This window comes from Rhododendron vialii, chromosome 6a, assembly GCF_030253575.1.
Source record: "Rhododendron vialii isolate Sample 1 chromosome 6a, ASM3025357v1".
Taxonomy (NCBI): domain Eukaryota; kingdom Viridiplantae; phylum Streptophyta; class Magnoliopsida; order Ericales; family Ericaceae; genus Rhododendron; species Rhododendron vialii.
Window position 1 is genome coordinate 38,112,779 of NC_080562.1, and position 16,631 is coordinate 38,129,409.

At 39.8% G+C, this 16,631-nt stretch overlaps 4 protein-coding genes across 5 annotated transcripts; 2 read left to right on the forward strand and 2 right to left on the reverse strand.

The window, feature by feature from the left end:
• Positions 1-315: 315 nt before the first annotated feature.
• On the reverse strand, positions 316-2,402 carry LOC131328711 (uncharacterized). The gene is made up of 4 exons (XM_058361618.1): positions 2,274-2,402; positions 1,372-1,451; positions 732-840; positions 316-464 (listed from the first exon to the last, which is right to left on the reverse strand). The coding sequence occupies exons 1-4, from the start codon at positions 2,400-2,402 to the stop codon at positions 318-320; spliced, it is 465 nt and encodes a 154-aa protein (XP_058217601.1). The 3' UTR covers positions 316-317.
• A 1,111-nt stretch (positions 2,403-3,513) lies between these two features.
• On the reverse strand, positions 3,514-5,324 carry LOC131331566 (putative pentatricopeptide repeat-containing protein At3g15200). Its single transcript, XM_058365596.1, has one exon. It carries the CDS (start codon positions 4,810-4,812, stop codon positions 3,706-3,708), a length of 1,107 nt encoding a protein of 368 aa, XP_058221579.1. The 5' UTR covers positions 4,813-5,324; the 3' UTR covers positions 3,514-3,705.
• A 2,018-nt stretch (positions 5,325-7,342) lies between these two features.
• On the forward strand, positions 7,343-11,855 carry LOC131331573 (protein yippee-like At5g53940). The gene is made up of 5 exons (XM_058365606.1): positions 7,343-7,760; positions 10,497-10,540; positions 11,110-11,218; positions 11,462-11,517; positions 11,619-11,855. The coding sequence occupies exons 1-5, from the start codon at positions 7,665-7,667 to the stop codon at positions 11,695-11,697; spliced, it is 384 nt and encodes a 127-aa protein (XP_058221589.1). The 5' UTR covers positions 7,343-7,664; the 3' UTR covers positions 11,698-11,855.
• Positions 11,856-12,852: 997 nt separating this feature from the next.
• On the forward strand, positions 12,853-16,575 carry LOC131331563 (uncharacterized). 2 transcript variants are annotated; one of them, XM_058365593.1, is made up of 4 exons: positions 12,853-13,468; positions 14,155-14,518; positions 14,582-15,783; positions 15,938-16,575. In XM_058365593.1, exons 1-4 carry the CDS (start codon positions 13,409-13,411, stop codon positions 16,001-16,003), a joined length of 1,692 nt encoding a protein of 563 aa, XP_058221576.1. In that variant the 5' UTR covers positions 12,853-13,408; the 3' UTR covers positions 16,004-16,575. The 2 variants fall into 2 exon arrangements, with proteins under 2 accessions (XP_058221576.1, XP_058221575.1); XM_058365592.1 differs by having other exon boundaries at positions 14,155-15,783.
• Positions 16,576-16,631: the final 56 nt, after the last annotated feature.

Below are 16,631 nucleotides of genomic sequence, written 5' to 3' on the forward strand. Positions count from 1 at the left end.
TTGGATCAAAATATGCAAGACTAAAGAAAAAGATGCTAGAAAGTAGGAGTAACAAATCCTTGGCATTCACACCAATTGCAACTGTGTTCTAAGTTAAACCCCCTTGAGTCACAAATTTCCCATCCTTGGTGAAATCCGTTTTCCCACCCAGCAGGAAACATCGCGTCTCGTTCAAAGGCAACATTTGTAGGAAAGACCAGAAAACACTAGGATACCATACAAATCATAGCTCATAAAGACAGCAAAGCTTCTTTCTACAGCAATTTCGTAGTCTAAAATGTACAGCAGAGATGCACATATTTCGCAACCTGTTTCCATCAACATGCCCAGGAAATTTGACGAGTGAGAAGAGTTTCAAGCCGGATATTAAGCACGAAGAAGCAACTATAATTTACTGAAGGGTTGTACCTTTTGAGGACAAACTTTCCTTCTTTGTACTTTTGGCTCTTTTCTTGTGCAGACTCCTGAGTAGGAAGAAAAACATTTGAAGTGAACTAAAGGTGAGAGCAAAATATTTTTCACCCAGGGATAAGGACCTAATCTACACTAAATCCGACACCACTCATCCGAAATTGGTACCAAACAGCTCCCCTCTCATAAGTTTTGCATCCACAACCTCACACAACAAAGTGGTACTGCTCTGGCAATGACTAAATGATCCCTACCACATCGCTGACATGTGCATGCCTTCATGCTTGTGTGTGTGTGTGTGTGTGAGAGAGAGAGAGTACATATTTCCAGCCAATAATCTGTCCGCAACAGCAGCAGAATATATCCACTACAGTGTGCATTCCAGAGAGCATCATCCTCTCCTCATGAGGTCCATAAGTTATATTCACCCTGAATCATGAACTTTAAACATGTAAAATCCAAGTTTTGCTAAGAAATAAGGCATTTGCTCAAACACATGTTCTCTTGGAGGAAGAATACGTCATTTGGGTCACAGTGTCATGGGCGAAAGATACAGAGAGACACAAAACTATTGTCTATGAAGTCTCTTTGTCTCCTTTGATCCTTTGGCTCAAGGCACAACCTAAAACACGAAACTGAAATATATCTTGATGAACCATATACTATCAACTCACTGTTCTAAAACTCAACTTTGGCACATTTTGAAATCCACTCATTTGCTACAGCGAGAACCGTATTACCTCTCTGTTGAGATACTGTTTCCCTATAGCCTCTATCTTGGAGTACAATGGCATGATTGACAACGAATCTTTCCAAGTTATAAATACATCATTATTCCCACTCAAAACTCCTATCTCGTGAAGTAAAAACTACAAATGAAAACAAAGGAGAAACCCAATTGCAGTGACAAAACAATCCACGACAACATGAAAGATTGATGAAAAACAACAAAGAACTCACGAATTATTGAAAAGGTATGCCTTTACCCTGCGGCAATGAAAAGCCTGACCAAAATTCAAAAACACATAGTTAGCCCCAAAGTTTTAAAGATACACACACAACAATTTGAACAATTGATCTATGCATCTCAAATTTTCGAAGAAGAAATGAGGAACGTTATATCTGTACACCACAAAAGAGTTACTACAAATAAGCCAAGTATACCAAGTTATGAACCAAAATCCATCAATTGTCTCTGGAAGTTATTGTGCAAACCACTGCAAAAAATATGACCCATATTCGGCCACATCAGAAACCTATCTCTTCGTTTTGTAGTAGCATAACTCTACCTTTACCATAAAAAATAAAAAAAACAAAAAACAAAACAACCACCACAACATGTCAAACAACCTCCCAATCCCACCTTTACCTTTCTTAAATATAGAAGTCCTCCACTACATTAAGCGAATAACTCGATGGAAAGGTTCAACCCCAGATAAATTAACATGGGAACTATGTATGCCATGCACTGGCAATGCGTCTTGACTTGTGCTTAATAAGTATCACGTAAAACTATCATGCACCTAATAACAAGAAAACAAGAGAGATTGACCGATTGTTATCCTTCTCTTGACCAATTTTTAGATTGGTGGGAGCTTTTCCATTCTTATGGGAGCGTATAGGGTCTTTTTGGTTTGTGGCCTTATTTTTTATATGGGCGGCATTCCCTTAATGCCTTTTTGCTAATATAATTATTTAATTATTAAAAAAACAAGAAAACAACCTGTTTCCACCAGCTAATTCACAACTTGAATTTGCCGAACTCTAAAAGTCTAGAAAGCATCTTGATCTCATAGTCAGCACCGCAAGCCCAAGAATACTCTATATGAAGCAACTTAGCACAAGGATGATAGACATCATACCATCATAGATACTTTGCTGAGTACTGAGCACAGGGGTACAGAGGCACTTAGTTGAGCCTGTGACTGTGTATTTATACTTGAAGAGTGGGTTTGCTCCACATTACATGCCATATACCACAACTCTCCCATACATACAAGCAATCAATACGGGGCACCAAGTTATGCTCACACAAGAAGGTTATCAGCAACAATGTTCTAAATGGCGCTTGGCGCTAGTAGGGCGGAGACCCACCTCCAAGCGCCAAGCCGCCTAGGCGGCTCCAAGCAATTCGGCGTTTTTTTTTTTTTTTTTTTTTTTTTAACATTTTTTTTAACAATCTGTCGTAATCTGTTTTTTTTAACAATCTATTTGTCGTTATACAATCTGTTTTTTTTTAAATACCAAAATAAAAAATAAAAACTCAAATCAGAAATACAAAAGAGTTCGTCTGCTTCGTTCGTCTGAATCTCTGGGAGCGTGGAGTATTGAATGAGGATGTAAATGTAATTGTAATATATATAGATATGATTTTGTAAAATTACATAATAAGCCCTTTTAGTTTTTATACTTTTGATCCTAGCCCTTTTACATTAATAGTATACAATTTAGGCCTCCAAAGACGCCGCCGAGCCCGCCAAGGCCCGCCAAGGCGCCAAGGCCGCCAAACACCGCCAAGGCCGCCTAGGCGGCCGCCAAACGCCGCCAAATCTCCTTGGGCGCCAAATCAAACGCCAAGGGGTATTGGCGTGGCGGCGGGGTGCCTCCAAGCGCCTAGGCGGCCTCCAAGGCCGCCATTTAGAACACTGATCAGCAATGTTGTTTGTCCAAGAACCATGACTCTTTTACCTTTTTCCTCTCTTTTTTCTTTCAATCCAAGAACCATGACACCATTTTTTTACACCATAACTCTGTTTTTCAATTACAATTTAATTAAGAAACAAATAACATTATTGGAGAGCAATTTGAAATTGCGTTGATTTCCCAGGAAAGAAGGCTTAATGGGTGGAACCTAGAATGCATGTTGAACTGCTCTCTAGTTGGGAACGACTAGTAGTAGTGAAGAAACATAGAGGGAAAGATTCGAGCATGAGAAGAAATGTCACGGACACAAACTAAAGTGAACAGATTTGGGATATACTCATACACGTGAATGTGGAGCTTATATGCATCGGACGATTTTGAATACATCTGATAGTATTCATATATGTGCATTTTGATGTTTCTTTAGCATTTTTGTACGAAGAAAGAGGAGAGCACAGGTTGATGAAGCCTCGGTTTATCACCTCATTGATATGTCTATCGTAGCACTCCACAAACCAAAATAAAAAAATGTTACCATAATTGATGATGGAAGCATAAACGTGTTATACGTGGATGATATAATTTCTATACTTTTGCCTTTTGATGCATGGTAAAAACTCATATGAAAACGAGAATGTACTTGAAATCACATCATTTCTTCATGTCCCTTTTCATCACTCCGGTGTCCCTCGGTTCACCTAATCTCTCCTTCAGCTTGATGTTCATCGCATCCACCAATATCTTGGTTCTTGGCTCAGGCACCATTCCTTTGGATGTCATCTCATTGAAATAATACATTGTTTCCTCTATCCTTCCCTTATCACAATGCCCATGAATCATAACTGTGTAAGACCGTCGGTTACGTCCCAATCCATCCCTCTCCATTTCACCCCAAAGAGACTTCACTCTCTCTTGATGATCCCAATCCATAGACAACCTCAAGAGCAAATTGTAGGTGTCGTCGGTTAACTTGCTTCCGATTCTCTCCATCCTCAGTAAAATCACAGAAACTTCCTCAACCTTCTTCGCAGATTTCAGCAAAAACCCATAAGTCCTAGCATTAGGCAAACAACTGCCCCCATTCTGTTCCATCTCATCCAAAAACTCGTAAACCTTTTCCATCTGCCTAATCTTGCAAAGGTGCTTGATCAGTGTATTGTAAGTAGCAACATTCGGAAGGCAACCTCGTTCATTCATTTCCTGAAAAATCGCAAGTGCTTCAGGAATCATTTTCTTGAAACATAACCCATCGATGACGCAATTACAAATTGTGACATCAGGGTCGCAACCCATTTCCCAAATGGCCCGAAACAGCTTGAGAGCAGTGGTCGCTTTCCCTGCCTTTGTCAATGAATTTATGAAAGTCCCATATGTGAAACGATCTGGCTTGCATTTTCCAGACGAAACAATATCCTTCCATAATCGGTTCGCTTTGCTCAAACTGCCCAACGCACACCATCCATTGAGAATAATGTTCATTGTCTTGATCTCGATGGGAAACTCATTTTGCCTAGAATGGAACAAAAACTCGACTGCCTCAATGTGTTTATACTGGCATAGACACATCAACAGGGTCCGGAAGGCAACCAAATTGGGCTCGAGAACAAGCTCTTTCCTCTTATTGAAGAATTCTATCGCTTCTTCCACTTTATGAGCCGCTGCATATCTATTCAACACAATTGCATACGTCCTCTCATTGACAATATTTCTCTTGCGCATTTCGTCGAACACTTGGGTTAATTCTTGAAACCTATTCATTCTGCCAAGAATGTCAAGGATTTCATTGTAGGCATCGGACCCAGGAAAATACTCACTTCCATTTCTTCCTCCAGAAACCCAATTGAAGAAAACAAAAGCTGGTTTCCAATCAGAACGATGGCGTTGAAGCACGCTGATAACCAAGTCATCATTTAGTGACAAGGTCGATTGTTCAAGTGATCTCTGAATCTCGTCTGTTGGTTTATGCGCTTGGAATTTGAGGAGGTTCTGCTATGTGCAAGCATCGTTGTCTGTACTAGGGGATTCATCTGGCTCTCGGTCCGTTTTGTCGGGTTTCGGATCGTATACGGTGAAAGTGGCGAAATTCAGGTCCTTCCCACACTGATAATCCCCAAAGGAGAAGGACCTGAATTTCGATACTTCCACCATATACGATCGAAACCCGACAAAACGGACTGAGAGTCTGATGGATATGTAACGGGTTGGGTTGTGAAATGAAATTTGAAATTGCGTTGATTTCCCGGGAAAGAAGGCCAGGGTGTAAGCCCTGCAAGCCAGCCGGCTCCGGCAACCCCGGCAAGGGGCAAAAAAAAAAATATATATATATACAAAAAAAATTAGAAATTCAGCAAAAAAATATATTTAGGGGTATCATTCAAAAAATTTTGTACAAATTTTTAAAAAAAATTAAATATGTATAATTTCCACATGCTTTAAAAAATTATGATACTTGAGAAAATTAGGAGAGTAACAGAGAGATTTTTACATACCGGGGTAAATAACAGATAAAAAAAATTTAGGAGGGCAAATTATTGAGAGAGAAAATTGAGAGGGCTATTAGATAAGAAGAAAAAAAGAAAAGGGACGCTATAGCCAAAACGAGAAGGGACTTATGATATAATTCAAGCTAAATTGACAATATAATCTTGTTTTTGTCTTTTTTTTTTGTTGTTGCTTGTATGTCTTTTTTTTTTATACTTAACACTAGTGGGCAACGAGCCCTGTTATTCGCAATAAAAATTTGTAGACAATCACATAAGGAAAAACTCGTTTGGGCCCATTCCAGGTCCCACAAAAATCTAAAAAAATATCCATAAATTTTTTAATATTATTTTATGAGACCCTGTAAAAAATCAGTTCTAACGGACATAAGTAAGTATTACTTTTGAATTCATATGGGCGAATTGAGCAGTTTCACCCCAACGAATTCAAAAGTAATACTTACCGATCGATATCCCTTGGAGCCGATTTTTTACAGGGTCCCATAAAATAATATTCAAAAATTTTTGGATATTTTTTTAGATTTTTGTAAGACCCGGAATGAGCCCAAACGCATTTTTCTTTACGTGGTTCTCTGCAAATCTTTCTTGCGATTAGAATTTTCGAGTGGGCAACCAAGCGAAAGGTCGGACTTGGACAACCCAAATGTCGGAGCCGCCACTGAAGAATGCTTAATGGGTGGAATCTAGAATGCATGTTTAACTGCTCTTTAGTTGGGAACGCCGCCTAGTAGTAGTTAAGAAACATAGAGGGAAAGATGCGAGCAGGAGAAGAAATGCCACGGACACAAATTAAAGTGAACAGATTCGGGATTGTCTCATATACATGAATGTGGAGCTTATATGCATCGGACGATTTTGAATACATCTGATAGTATTCATAAATGTGCATTTTGATGTTTCTTCAGCATTTTTGTACGAAGGAAGAGGAGAGCATTAGTTGATAAAACCTCGGTTTATCACTTCATTGATATGTCTATTTTAGCACTCCACAAACCAAAATAAAAAATGTTACTATAATTGATGAATGGGAACATAAATGTGTTATACTCGGATGATATAATTTCTATGCTTTTGCCTTTTGATGCATGGTAAAAACTCATATGAAAACGAGAATGTACTTGAAATCACATCATTTCTTTTTGTGCTTTCACTTAATTAATTCTTCATGCAATTGTGTGTACACAACGGTTGTGTAAAACATAACACACAACTAATTTCTAACCGTCCATTGCTGTAATAAATGGTCAGAATTCATTCAAACTCTTTCCCATAAAAGTTAGACTTGTTCTTAGAAAAGTTTGCTTAAAATCTAGACCATCCAAATACATCTGGACTGTCAGAATTACCCACACAACCAACACAACGGTTGTACAAATAGCATTTTTGGTTGGTAAAAGAGCTCATATTTGCTTCGTGAGTGGTAATTTCGAACCCCACTAGCTCATCTTCTCCACCATTTATGTTTTTTATAATCAGGTGTCCAGACCAACTTACGCTTATCTAAATTAGTTCAGGCCATAAATCCACCTCCTCCTTTTTATGTTTAAAGTTTTAAGTTGGAGTACGAAAAAATAAGATGTAGAATGGAGATTTCTTGCGAAGAGGTTTGCTAAGTTAAGACTTTGGACTGAACTGAATCAATTGGGGAAGTCCATATAATCGGGCTCTCTGGGAATGGCCAACGTGGGCCAAGAAAAGCTCCGTCTGAATAGTGCCCCATTCCCGTATACGACTGAAAGTTCTAACACAATTGACAGACGACAGACGTGTCATCCAACATTTGGGTCTCGGTGGCCACAACGTGGGCGGTGTGCGTGAGCTGCGAGAGATTATTCCATGCCCCGGGCATAGCTACGTGGTGCTCCGGGGCTTTTTGCACTCCACATTTCAGCGTGAGTCACTAAAATGTATGGTGCAGAAAGCCCTGAAGGCCCCACGTGGCTATGCCCTTGGGGCATAGTATAATTTTTCGTGAGCTGCTATCTACTGGAGTACATTCTCCTCTCTCTCTCTCTCTAACATTTTCCTTGAGTGAGGAACTTGGGGTTGGGGCTGTCTGTGAATCTAACCAGGAAGCTAAAAAGTGAATTTCTAGAGAGAGAGAGAGAGATGGGGAGGGTATTCGTGGTGGAGCTGGAGGGTAGGGCTTACAGATGCAAATTCTGCAAAACCCACTTAGCCCCTGCCGATGACCTTGTCTCCCGGGTACTCCGTCTCTTCTTCTTCCCATGTCTTTGTATATTATAAAATTATTCGTCTTTGTGAGGAAAATGTTGGAAATTTTCTTCTTACTGCGGTGGGTTCTTTTTTTCCCTTTGTCCTGACCTTAGTCACATAATACTTCAAATTTGCCTACGCTTGCACTCTCAATTCTCGCGTTCATTAATTTTAGTTGTTTTGGAGGCTTTTGAGAAATGCTTATGCTTCCATGTTTGGGCTCTCACATCCCCGCCGGGCCGGCCTGATCACCCGGATATATAGCTCCGTCATGAATAATAAAAAAGCAATAGAATAAGAATGTCTTTTATCAGAAATCCTATTGGTACCGACGGTACCCATAGGGAAAATGCACCGACGGCCACCGGAAGGCCGTCTCCGGTCACCGGACGGCCGATCCGAGCCGTCCAAAAATTTTAAAAAATAAAACCGAGTGGCCTTACGCGAGAATCAATGGCATCCGAGGTGTGTAGGGTACTTGATCCGAGTACCCTTTTTCGTGTATATACACGTATATACAAATATACACGAAAAATGGGTGCTCGGATCAAGTACCCTACACACCTCGGATGCCATTGATTCTCGCGTGAGGCCACTCGGTTTTATTTTTTAAAATTTTTGGACGGCTCGGATCGGCCGTCCGGTGACCGGAGACGGCCGTCCGGTGGCCGTCGGTGCATTTTCCCTATGGGTACCGTCGGTACCCATAGCAGTACCTTTCTCGTTTTGATTGCTTCCGCCGGGCTTTACGCAACTGATCGGATAATATATTATCTCTATTCAATAAACATAGGCCATCAAATGGATGTCGAAGGCCCGCCAATACATGAAAGAAATAATCTTTTGAGAATTGGATGCTGGGTATATCACAGCTGGATATTTCCACACTAACCCATCAATTTGGAATTGAGTACCGTTATAAAAGGGTGTGAGGAGTGAAAATTGACCATTGGTCCACTTCTTGATATTCCAACTAAGACCTCTCTAAGAAAAGCCTTAGGTTTTTGGTCTTGAGGTAGCTCAAGGGGTTCCCAGTGTGCTTAATGGTCAAAAGTTGTCTTCAACTTAAAAGTGACTCAACCAAAGGATATTCATTCTATGGAGCTTCTGGTTCTTACTATAATATTTCCATTTTCCATTCAAAAACCGAGTAGTCTTTGTAGCTCTGAAATAACTGAAAGAAAAACAAAGGTGGAGAAGGTAAGAGCTTGAATTAGGTTCTGGGAAAGGTTTCAAATAGTTATACCAGACAGAAATCTCGCTTTAGCTGGAATATCTCTGCAAAAGTGGACGTGCTGCAGTGTTTTGTGTGTATTCTGACGTCAATGATGCTTCTTTCTCATTTGTTTTTGATAAAGATGCTTAATTTTTTATGGGGTTTAAATAAGTTTTCTATATATTGTTGATACCTGATGATTTTGGTGGGAGATATGCATAGTGTGCTGCTTCTGTTTTATAGCGCAGATGTGGAGTCCTGCTGTTTGGGGACTGTTGTTCTCTGATAAAGGGTTGTTTCCACTTGCTCTCCAATAATGTGATTTATTACTTAGTAAATTGTAATTCAAAAACTTAGTTAGGGTGTAACAAAATGGTGTCATGGTTCTTGGATTGAAAGAAAAAAGAGAGGAAAAAAGAAAAAGAGTCGGGAGCTTTGCTTTCGGTGGTTATTACAATTCGAAGTGGACTAACAACATTGCTGATAACCTTCTTGTGTGAGCATAACTTGGTGCCCCGTATTGATTACTTGTATGTATTGGTAAGTTGTATATGGCATGTAATGTGAGGCAAACCCACTCTTCAAGTATAAATACACAGTCAGAGGCTCAACTGAGTGCCTCTGTACCCCTGTGCTCAGTACTGAGCAAAGTATCATGATGGTATAATGTCTATCATCCTTGTGCTAAGTTGCTTCATATAGAGTATTCTTGGCCTTGTGGTGCTGATTGTGAGATCAAGATGCTTTCTGGACTTTTAGAGTTCGGCGGCAATTCAAGTTGTGAATTAGCTGGTGGAAAGGTTGTTTTCTTGTTTTTTTTTTTTAGTAAGTAAAGAATTTTATTAGCAAAAAGGCATTAAGGGAATGCCGCCCGTTTACAAAAAAAGGCCACAAAAAAAGACCCTATACGCTCCCATAAGAATGGAAAAGCTCCCACCAATCTAAAATAGGTCAAGAGAAGGATAAAAATCTGTCAATCTCTCTTGTTTTCTTGTTATTAGTTGCATGATAGTTTTACGTGATACTTATTAAGCACAAGTGAAGACGCATTGCCAGTGCATGGCATACTTAGTTCTCATGTTAATTATCTGGGGTTGAACCTTTCCATCGAGTTGTTTGCTTAAAGGAGTGGAGGACTTCTATATTTAAGAAAGGTAAAGGTGGGATTGGGAAGTTGTTTGACATGTTGTGGTGGTAGTGGTTGTTTTGTTTTTGTTTTTCTGATGGTAAAGGTAGAGTTATGCTACTACAAAAAGAATAGATAGGTTTCTGTTGTGGCCGAATATGAATCATATTTTTTGCAGTGGTTTGCACAATAACTTCCAGAGACAATTGATGGATTTTGGTTCGTAACTTGGTATACTTGGCTTATTTGTAGTAACTCTTTTGTGGTGCACAGATATAACGTTCCTCATTTCTTCTTCGAAAATTTGAGATGCATAGATCAATTGTTGTGGGTGTTTCTTTAAAACTTTGGGGCTAACTATGTGTTTTTGCATTTTGGTCAGGCTTTTCATTGCCGCAGGGGAAGGGCATACCTTTTCAATAATGCGTGAGTTCTTTGTTGTTTTTCATCAATCTTTCATGTTGCCGTGGATTGTTGTCACTGCAATTGGGTTTTTCCTTTGTTTTCCTTTGTAGTTTTTACTTCACGTGATAGGAGTTTCGAGTGGGAATAATGATGTATTTATAACTTGGAAAGATTTGTTGTCCATCATGCCGTTGTACTCCAAGATATAGGCTATAAGCAAACAGTATCTCAACAGATAGGTATACAGTTCTCGCTGTAGCAAATGAGTGGATTTCAAAATGTGCCAAAGCTGTGTTTTAGAACAGTGAGTTGATAGTATATGGTTCATCAAGATAAATTTCAGTTTTGTATTTTAGGTTATGCTTTGAGCCAAAGGATCAAAGGGGACAAAAAGACCAACAAACACATAAAAGGTTAAACGAGTAGAAGATCATTCATAAACAATACTTAGTTTTGTGTCTCTCTGTATCTTTCGCCCATGACACTATGACCAAAGTGACGTATTCTTCCTCCAAGAGAACATGTGTTTGAGCAAATGCCTTATTTCTTAGCAAAACTTGAATTTTACATGTTTGAAGTTCGTGATTCAGGGTGAATATAACTTATGGACCTCATGAGGAGAGGGTGATGCTCTCTGGAATGCACACTGTAGTGGATATATTCTGCTGCTGTTGCGGACAGATTGTTGGCTGGAAATATGTACTCTCTCTCTCTCTCTCTCTCTTGCTCACACACACACGCGCGCACACACGCACAAGCACGAAGACATGCGCATGTCAGCGATGTGAGTTTGTGTATGCAAAACTTATGAGAGGGGAGCTGTTTGATACCAATTTCTGTAGAGTGGGGTTGGGTTTAGTGTAGATTAGGTCCTTATCCCTGGGTGGAAAAATATTTTGCTCCCACCTTTTGTTCACGTGAAATGTTTCTCTTCCCACCCAGGAGTGTGCACAAGAAAAGAGCCAGAAGTACAAAGAAGGAAAGTTTGTCCTCGAAAGGTACAACCCTTCAGTAAATTATAGTTGTTTCTTCGTGCTTAATATCCAGCTTGAAACTCTTCTCACTCTTAAAATAATCCTGGACGTGTCCATGGAAACAGAGGGAGGATCCTTGATGGGGTCGATTCGGAATTCTATATAGATACCCGCCCTAGTCTGAGCGATGCTGAAGATCCGTAGATAATTTTTTCATTTGCCCGGATAGATGTAATAAATAACCTGAGGTTGCGAAATATGTGCATCTCTGCTGTACATTTGAACTATGAAATTGCCGAAGAAGCTTTTGCTGTCTTTATGAGCTATGATTTGTATGCCATCCTAGTGTTTTCTGGTGTTTACTTTTCTGGGCTTTCCTACAAATGTTACCTTTGAACGAGGCGCGACGTTTCCTGCTGGGTGGGAAATCTGATTTACCAAGCATGGGAAATTTGTGACTCAAGGAAGGGGGTTTAACTTAGAACACAGTTGGAATTGGTGTGAATGCCAAGGATTTGTTACTACTTTCTAGCATCTTTCTCTTTAGTCTTGCATATTCTGTTCCAAACTTCCAATGGTGGGAGGGAAACTTCTTTCTCTCTCGGATAATTATTGAATACTCCCAATGTCAAGTGGCCTTGTGTTCTCGACAAATCACGTTCTGATGAACTTAGCAAATGAGTTGCAAAGATGCATGCATATTTTAAGGTGAGTGACAGATGAGAAATAAAGAACATCTTGCGTATTATAGTTTTTCGTTTGGAGAAATATTACACGTGGCGAGGACCGATATACGAAGCAAACCGTTCGAGTTTGAGGTCGTGTTTGCTCGTTAAAAAGTTTCTTTTGGGATCGGTATGTTATATAAAAAAAAATGAAGTTTGAATATATTTAGAAGATTGTTGAGTTTGCAAACCAAATTTGAACAAGGTACTACTCGTCTTGTTCAACTCATTATGTTTAAAAAATTTAAGCTGCACGAGATTGATGCATGATCGGCTTGATTGTAGCTTGTTTGCGATTGGCTTGCCTCATAAGCAAGCCAAAGCTTATTCGGTTCGTCATTAATTTTCACAGGTGGTTATGTTGCCAAAAAAAAAAAAGTTCGAATATTTTTTGAAGATTGTTAAGTTTGCAAACCAAACTTGAACAAGGTACTACTCGTCTCTTTTAACTCATCATGTTTAAAAAATTCAAGCCATTCAAGATTGATGCATGATCGGCTCGATTATAGTTTGTTTGCGATTGGCTCACCTCATAAGCAAGCCAAAGCTCGTTCGGTATTAATTTTTACATGTGATTGTGCCACCTACTACTCCAAGACTACTTGATACCTTTATTCATATGATTCTTCAATAGAGTCTTTTAGTACTTCCGCTCTCAATTATGCATCTGCATTCTCAATTCTCATTTTTACAAAAATTGTGACTAGTTTGGAATATATTTTAAGAAGCGATATGTTTGCTTTGGATCTTTAAAATCGACCCTCTCTCCTCCACTAATTACCCAAAAAAAACCTTCATCAAAACCGAACCAAACCACCGTTGCGCTCACCCACACGCACACAGACCCATTACGTGACTTCAGCTTGATACTCTCTCTCTCTCTCTCTCTCTCTCTCTCTTACTTTGTGTGTGATTTTGGGCTGTTGAATTGAAAGGGGGGTGGATTTTGGATAACCAAGCCCTAAACACTCTTCGTCTTCACCCAACCTGCTGTTCCGCTGTCTCCTCCCCTGATTTCAGAAACTTCTAAATTAGATTCCATTTTTTCGCGCTTTACCCATATATTAACGCCCTTTCTTGTTTTCCCCTTGTTTTTCTTTCTTTCTTTTCTCTGCGTCTTTCGTAGGGTCCGATTTTTGTGTTTGCAGGTAAAAGAAACAAGAAGAAGAAGATCAAAGCCCACCTGCCCAATGGGGTCTTCCTCCAAACGAAAATCTTCCAAAAGGAAAAGCTCCAAACTTTCCTCTCAGGTCACTCTCTCTCTCTCTCTCTCTCTCTCTCTCTCTCTCTCTCTCTCTCTGTAAAAACCCAAAAAGAAATGGTTATTGTTGTTCTGGTGTAGGGTTTTGTTTTTCTACTTGACAATTGCTTGGTGCTGTTCACAGTTTGATTTTTTTGACTTGCTCTTTTTTTTGATCTGCATTCACGGTTTGATTTCTTGTTCCTTTACCCAGTTTCTCAAAAATTGTTCTTCATAACACTTTCTCAAAATTTGTTTTGAAAAAGTAATACCCTCGTATGTTATTCAATTTTGGACGGTAATGGTACTTAAAAAATGAGCTCTTTTCGTAATATTCGCTCAAAACAAGATGTTATTCAATTTTGGACGGTAATGGTACTTAAAAATGAGCTCTTTTTCGTAATATTCACTGAAAACAAGTCTCTCAACGAAACAAGTTTCCGAAAAATGAAAACAGAAGACAAAAGTACACCAAACAGGAACTGAATTTTGGAAACGGGTACCCCACTGAACTAGGTCACGGGATAACTAGTTGTAATATGCTTGAAATATGGTTTCATTCTTTCGGTTTCTTGCACTTGTGTAGTGATTATGACCATATGGGGCATTAGGATTTTTCAGATGGTATAGTTGAAACTGGGGTTAACTTGTTCTCTTTTTTCCCCCCCTATGTGTGCACATGTGTGGTGTGGTTAGGCTCAGCGGAAGAAGAGAAGTAGAAGAACTAAATTGAAGAAACTGCGCCGTCGTGATGATTCTTCTTCCGACTCTGGTGACGATTCGAGAAATTCAGTCTCCATCTCGTCTTCTAGCTCCAAGGATGAGTACAGGAGGGCTCGTTCCCGTACAAGAAGTGAAGTGAAGGGTAGTGGTAGGAAAAGGACTCGAACAAGTTCTTCTAGCCCAGAGAGTAGCGAGGAAAATTCTCGTCATGTGAAAAAGAGGAAGGGGTTAAAGAAAAGTGCCAAATCTGACTCAAAGAAGAAATCCCGAAAGAAGAAGCGTAAGAGAGAACCTTGTATTAGTTCCATTAGCAGTGATTCGCGGAGCTTCTCTACTAGTCGAGGTGGGAGTAGCACTAGCGGAGATAGTGAATTTGAAAGGCCTAGGGCCAGGTCTAGAGGAGAGAGCAAAGAAAAGAGAAACTTGGGTAAGGCAAAAAGCGGAACTAAGAGCAATAAAAATATGTCCATGAGTTGTTCTCCCAGCAGTAGGTATAGTGACGGTGTTGATCATAATAGCAAGGATATAGTGCCTGTTGAGAACAATGTGAGGCGCTTGAGATCAGTTATTACTGTTGCGAAATCATCAGAGCGTGAGGAAGAAGAAAAGGATGGCCATAAAGAAGAGATTGCATATGATCATGATGACTACCCATCTTGTAGAAGCAATGATAGTAATGAAGGGGGTAGCAAGAGGGAGATAGCTTCTCTTGATCTTGAAAGTAAGAGGGTGGAAAATGTGAAGGGGGGAGAAGCGTTAGTTTCTGACATTCGGGAGGCTAAGAGCCAAAGAAGTGTTATCCAAGATTCTCAAAGTAATTCTCTTTCTGATGCTGCTGGAACAAAAAATTACAGTGAGGAAACTAAGGTAGAAGATTTTCCTACTATATCTGGTGCAAGTGGTGATGATTTGGAGTCGGTATTAAGGCTAAAGGCATTGGAAAATCTGAAGAAGTATCGCGGGGTGAGGCTTCAAACAAATGCAAAGCCTCCTGCTGATGAGAAAACCAAGAGTGACAGTGAAGTGAAAAGGTTATCCACTGCAAAGGCTGAGTTTGTTCGAGACGGTTCGTTGAATTTGGAGGATCCTAGAGTCGTAGGTGCAACAAGACTACTTGGTCATAATCCTAGGTCAAAAATGGGAAGAGATTCCTCTTTTTCTATCACAAGTCATGGGAAGGGTCAAGAGGGAAAAGGCATCGTCACTGAACGTGGAAGTGCTAGACATAGTGTCATTTGTCCGCCAAATAAGGTGGCTATTTCTGGTAATTCCAAAAAAGAGGAGCCTTCTCCTGTGGGCGAATCTGAGTTGGGTAAATCAGGATTGAGACAAGAAGCTTCAGACACTGTCCTTAATCAGACACCAAAGGCAAACATATTGGTGACTGAAAATGATGTGGAGAAGAGTTCAGTCGAAACATCTAAAACTGTGGGTCAGACAGGTTGTATTCAAGATGGAGTTAACAATGTGGGCGAATCTTCTACTTGTCAGCCTTCCTCTTCCCTTAAACCCACTTTGGAAGAACAAATACCGAAAGATCAGCAAGGCGGACAATTCGAGCAGAAGACGATGTCTGTAATGAGAGGTGGTGAAATGGTAGAGGTGAGTTTTTTATTATTGTTCTTTTTTATTTTTCCTGGTATGGGTTATTATGCATGTTGACTAGGAACCGCAAGCTATGAATGTTGTGAGCGTACTAAACTGTATTACACTCATCATTGTTTGACATCATATAGCTTCAAATCTTTGTGACCAGGTGAGCTACAAGGTTTATATCCCCAAGAAAGCTCCTGCTTTGGCTAGAAGGCATCTCCGGCGGTGATCTCCTATTTATGCTTCTGGTGCTAAGAGGATGCATGTGGAAAGGTTCCGCATCACAGGACAGGCTGGCAGTGATTGACTCCGAAAGAAAGATGCACATATTGATTAAACTGGAGGGTTGGAGTCTTTAAAGTGATGAGTTATCGACCTTAAATAGATCTCACCAGAATGCTTCATAAACGAGCAACCTCTGAATTATTTCAATGGGTTTTGTGAGTATTATCAAAAAGTGGACACATAAATTTTGTTCAATAAGACAACTATGTTGTCACGGAGTTCATCCTGGAACCATTATGTTCATATGTGATATGACCTTCCATGGAAGTTCCATCGCTGCAAACAAGTTTGAAATGTGTTCCTTGTCATGATGGTACATTTTCTCTTAGAGATTAGTGGGTATGTCTTTAGTTGTTTTGCTATGCCTGTTCTTATTTTCATTGAAACAAGATAGAGATGTAATTGACAGCTGCAACTTCAACTCGAAGTGCTGAGTGCATCAAAGCTTTTGTCATGTACCAGAATTCGGCATACTGTTTCTCGTTATGTTATTAAAATTCAATTTAAGATATCAAATGGTGCAATGTGAGCGTTTGTTTCTGGACTATCAGTACTATTTAAGTCAACTGATT

What these genes read in the sequence shown, in the direction of transcription:
- LOC131328711 (XM_058361618.1), bottom strand. Translation starts at nt 2,402, where the DNA reads ATGGGAGAGTTGTGGTATATGGCATGTAATGTGGAGCAAACCCACTCT. An exon ending in TCAGCAAAGTATCTATGATG is followed by an intron (nt 1,452 to 2,273) that starts GTATGATGTCTA and finishes TATCTTTAAAAC; the next exon opens with TTTGGGGCTAACTATGTGTT. An exon ending in AGATTATTGGCTGGAAATAT is followed by an intron (nt 465 to 731) that starts GTACTCTCTCTC and finishes CTTCCTACTCAG; the next exon opens with GAGTCTGCACAAGAAAAGAG.
- LOC131331573 (XM_058365606.1), top strand. Translation starts at nt 7,665, where the DNA reads ATGGGGAGGGTATTCGTGGTGGAGCTGGAGGGTAGGGCTTACAGATGC. An exon ending in CCGATGACCTTGTCTCCCGG is followed by an intron (nt 7,761 to 10,496) that starts GTACTCCGTCTC and finishes CATTTTGGTCAG; the next exon opens with GCTTTTCATTGCCGCAGGGG. An exon ending in AGATTGTTGGCTGGAAATAT is followed by an intron (nt 11,219 to 11,461) that starts GTACTCTCTCTC and finishes CTTCCCACCCAG; the next exon opens with GAGTGTGCACAAGAAAAGAG.
- LOC131331566 (XM_058365596.1), bottom strand. Translation starts at nt 4,812, where the DNA reads ATGAATAGGTTTCAAGAATTAACCCAAGTGTTCGACGAAATGCGCAAG.
- LOC131331563 (XM_058365592.1), top strand. Translation starts at nt 13,409, where the DNA reads ATGGGGTCTTCCTCCAAACGAAAATCTTCCAAAAGGAAAAGCTCCAAA. An exon ending in GCTCCAAACTTTCCTCTCAG is followed by an intron (nt 13,469 to 14,154) that starts GTCACTCTCTCT and finishes TGGTGTGGTTAG; the next exon opens with GCTCAGCGGAAGAAGAGAAG. An exon ending in GAGGTGGTGAAATGGTAGAG is followed by an intron (nt 15,784 to 15,937) that starts GTGAGTTTTTTA and finishes CTTTGTGACCAG; the next exon opens with GTGAGCTACAAGGTTTATAT.